At 31.6% G+C, this 2,961-nt stretch overlaps 1 protein-coding gene across 1 annotated transcript; it reads right to left on the bottom strand.

Annotated features, from left to right (window-relative positions):
* Positions 1 to 585: 585 nt before the first annotated feature.
* Positions 586 to 2,559, bottom strand: LOC145074073 (uncharacterized). The gene is made up of 2 exons (XM_079020508.1): positions 2,107 to 2,559; positions 586 to 1,105 (listed from the first exon to the last, which is right to left on the bottom strand). Exons 1-2 carry the CDS (start codon positions 2,443 to 2,445, stop codon positions 869 to 871), a joined length of 576 nt encoding a protein of 191 aa, XP_078876634.1. The 5' UTR covers positions 2,446 to 2,559; the 3' UTR covers positions 586 to 868.
* Positions 2,560 to 2,961: the final 402 nt, after the last annotated feature.

Below are 2,961 nucleotides of genomic sequence, written 5' to 3'. Positions count from 1 at the left end.
CATAGTTTGATTTTTCGTTAACCTACATTAACGACTTATGCTAGACATTTATTATGACCTGTTTTCGCTTTTTAAATTCTCAAAAGTAAGTGAAAGTTTTTTACATTTTGTAGGTGGGTTTTCTTATTGGTGTATATTTTGCATGCATTGCAATTTGACTTTACTTTGCTTGCTGACAAAACTTAAAACACAAGTCAATTTGGCCTGACTTCTTCCCAAGACATGTCTATGCAAATCATAAAGTACTGATCGACCATCTGAACCTTTGCCAGCTTCCTCAGGTACTGTTTGTCTAATTGTCTAATGTCGTATATGTGGTTTCATCAATTCAAATTGTATAGTTTCCGTAATCGTCCAATTAGAATGCTTAGAGTTCGTTGGATACATATCTAAATAACGTTCTACGTAAAGTCCATAGCTATCTCTATATCACAAGAGTTGAAAGATTACCTGATTTTTTTTATTCAAAAGTTAAAAGAACATAAAACAGGAGTTGAATTAACCAAACACAGAAGCTTTCCGCAATCCCAATGCATATCCCAAGTTTGTGAAATGGACATTTCAATTCCATCACTAAATGCTAGACTCTATGGCAATTCAGATCTTTCATCTTTCTTTATATAGTACTACTACTGATGGCATGCAAATGTCTAGTGACATAACAGAAACCCACAAGTCACAACACCATATGTCACGGTACAATCTTTATTACACTATATACAAGTCCTTACAAAAACGACCTTACAACACTACTACTGGGAATTAATTTGATTTGATATCCTAAAGAAAGAATTGCTTTATTTAAATCTTCTTGAAAACCTAACCCTAACGTCAAAGGTTTCTGTCTTGTCCATTTCATTTAGGTTTACTAGGGTTTAGAGGTGGTGCACAGATCGTCTTTGAGACTGGTGGCAGTGGTTGTGGTCGGGAAGAGTTGTAGGGTTTTGGGTGGTACTCTTGTGCAATATTGACTTGTACTCTCCATCATCATCACTGGCATGAGTGGGCAATCACACATGACCTCCTTGCTGCAGGTCTGATCAACCTTCCGTTTGTTGACACTGTCCTTGCAGATTGATGTATCTTCGACTACACCAAAATCACCCTGTATGTATGCCATGAGTGGTTATGATAATTACAAACTTTATATATAAAGAAAATTAAGAGCAAGGTTATTTATATTATAAAACAGATATTCACGTGCTCATATATATGCGTTTATTGCAATCACAGATCAAGAGCGTAAGTTTGTGATTGAATTAATTTTGAAATTGTATTGCTCCCCTCTTTGTTTTTGAATTTTTAATTCTTTCATATTGATATTATTTTCTCCAAAAAAAGATACATCTTCATAACTGAACATATATAAAAATGTTTATCCATGTTGTGAACCTGGTTCTGTTTTAAATACACTCATTTATTATAAAAACTCTTATTCGAAAGAAAACTATTTAGAATTTTCCAATTAACTAGTATAAATATTTTAATCATCTTGCATGCATGTCCCACTAAATAGTATTATACACTTGTAAGCAATGCTATTTAAAATTTATTTGATATTATGCAAAATCGTGTGATGGGTTTGAGTTTCTAAAGATAAATCATGTATATTTTGTCAGCGACGCATTTGGCATATGAATTTTTAAAGATAAACGTTGCTATTTGAATATTAAGCGGTTCAAATACATCAAAAACCCTAACTAGGTTAGTACGCTCGAATATAAAAACTTTTTAATACCAAAGAAACCAAAAACAAACACAAAAACTCTCAAGTATTTTTATCTTTTATTTAGAACAAGGCCAAACAAAACACACACAACAGGATTACAGGCGAGGCAATATTTCATCCATAAGAAACCCAAACAAACCAATTTTAAGGACCTCTTTTTGCATGTACTAGAAATCCACAAACACACAATAAAATAAAATTAAAAAAAGAAAAAAAAAAAAAAAAAAAAAAAAAAAAAGAGAGAGAGAGAGAGAGAGAGAGAGAGAGATTAGCCTCATATGTTTTAATGTAAGATATAAACTTACAATGTATCAATTACTGTAAAAGTTTCAACCATTTTAACGCTTTAAACATACAATAAGAATTGAGTAGGTTACCTGGAGTGCATAGGGATGATGGTAAGGTGAGTTGTAAGGGGAGGAAAGCCGTTGGTGTTGATAAATCGCCATTAACTTCTTTCTAAGCTTTTGCCGATCTCTAGCTTTATGATTTTGAAACCAATAAAACACGTTTTTTCCTTGGATTCTGCCGTATAGAGAGAGTCGAGAAGTTATTTGCTGTATCTGCGTTGCAGTCGGTGTTTTTAGACCTGCCCTATACATTCCTTCTAACAGCATTACCTGCTCTGGTGTCGGACACCACCTGCTGCTACCGCTACCGCTACCACTACCACTGCAGGCTGGTGACCGAGACACCACCGTCTCCATTGCCGACATCTCTATCTCTCTCTCTTTATGGGGTTTTGGTTGTAAAGGGTTTTGGAGTGAAGGGGTATATATAGAGGGACTAGTGATTTTGATTATTTAATCGTCACTCTCATTTTGCATATTTTGCATGTATTTTCCGAAAAAAATTAAAACTAATGAAATAGGTAAAGTTGCTTGTGGATGGGTCGATTATATATATATATATATATATATATATATATATATATATATATATATATATATATATATATATATATATATATTATACGGGTTTATAAAAAAAAGTTTAATATAAAATTATAAACATTACATATTTTTTGAAGTAATAATTTTACATAAATACAAAGATTATAATAAATAAAGTAAGTAATAAAGGTTATAGAGCATTTATTATAAAATTTAATAGAATGGTGTACTTTACATATATAAATCTTACTAAAATATGAATTTTAAAATTAAAAAAAAATGAAAAATTTAAGAAAATGACAAGTGCAAAAGAAAATAATTCAAAAACTCTTAGAAAAT

The sequence above is a fragment of the Lactuca serriola genome, chromosome 9 (assembly GCF_051521515.1).
Source record: "Lactuca serriola cultivar US96UC23 chromosome 9, Lser_US96UC23_V15, whole genome shotgun sequence".
Classification (NCBI taxonomy): domain Eukaryota; kingdom Viridiplantae; phylum Streptophyta; class Magnoliopsida; order Asterales; family Asteraceae; genus Lactuca; species Lactuca serriola.
This window is presented reverse-complemented; position numbering and strand designations above follow the sequence as displayed.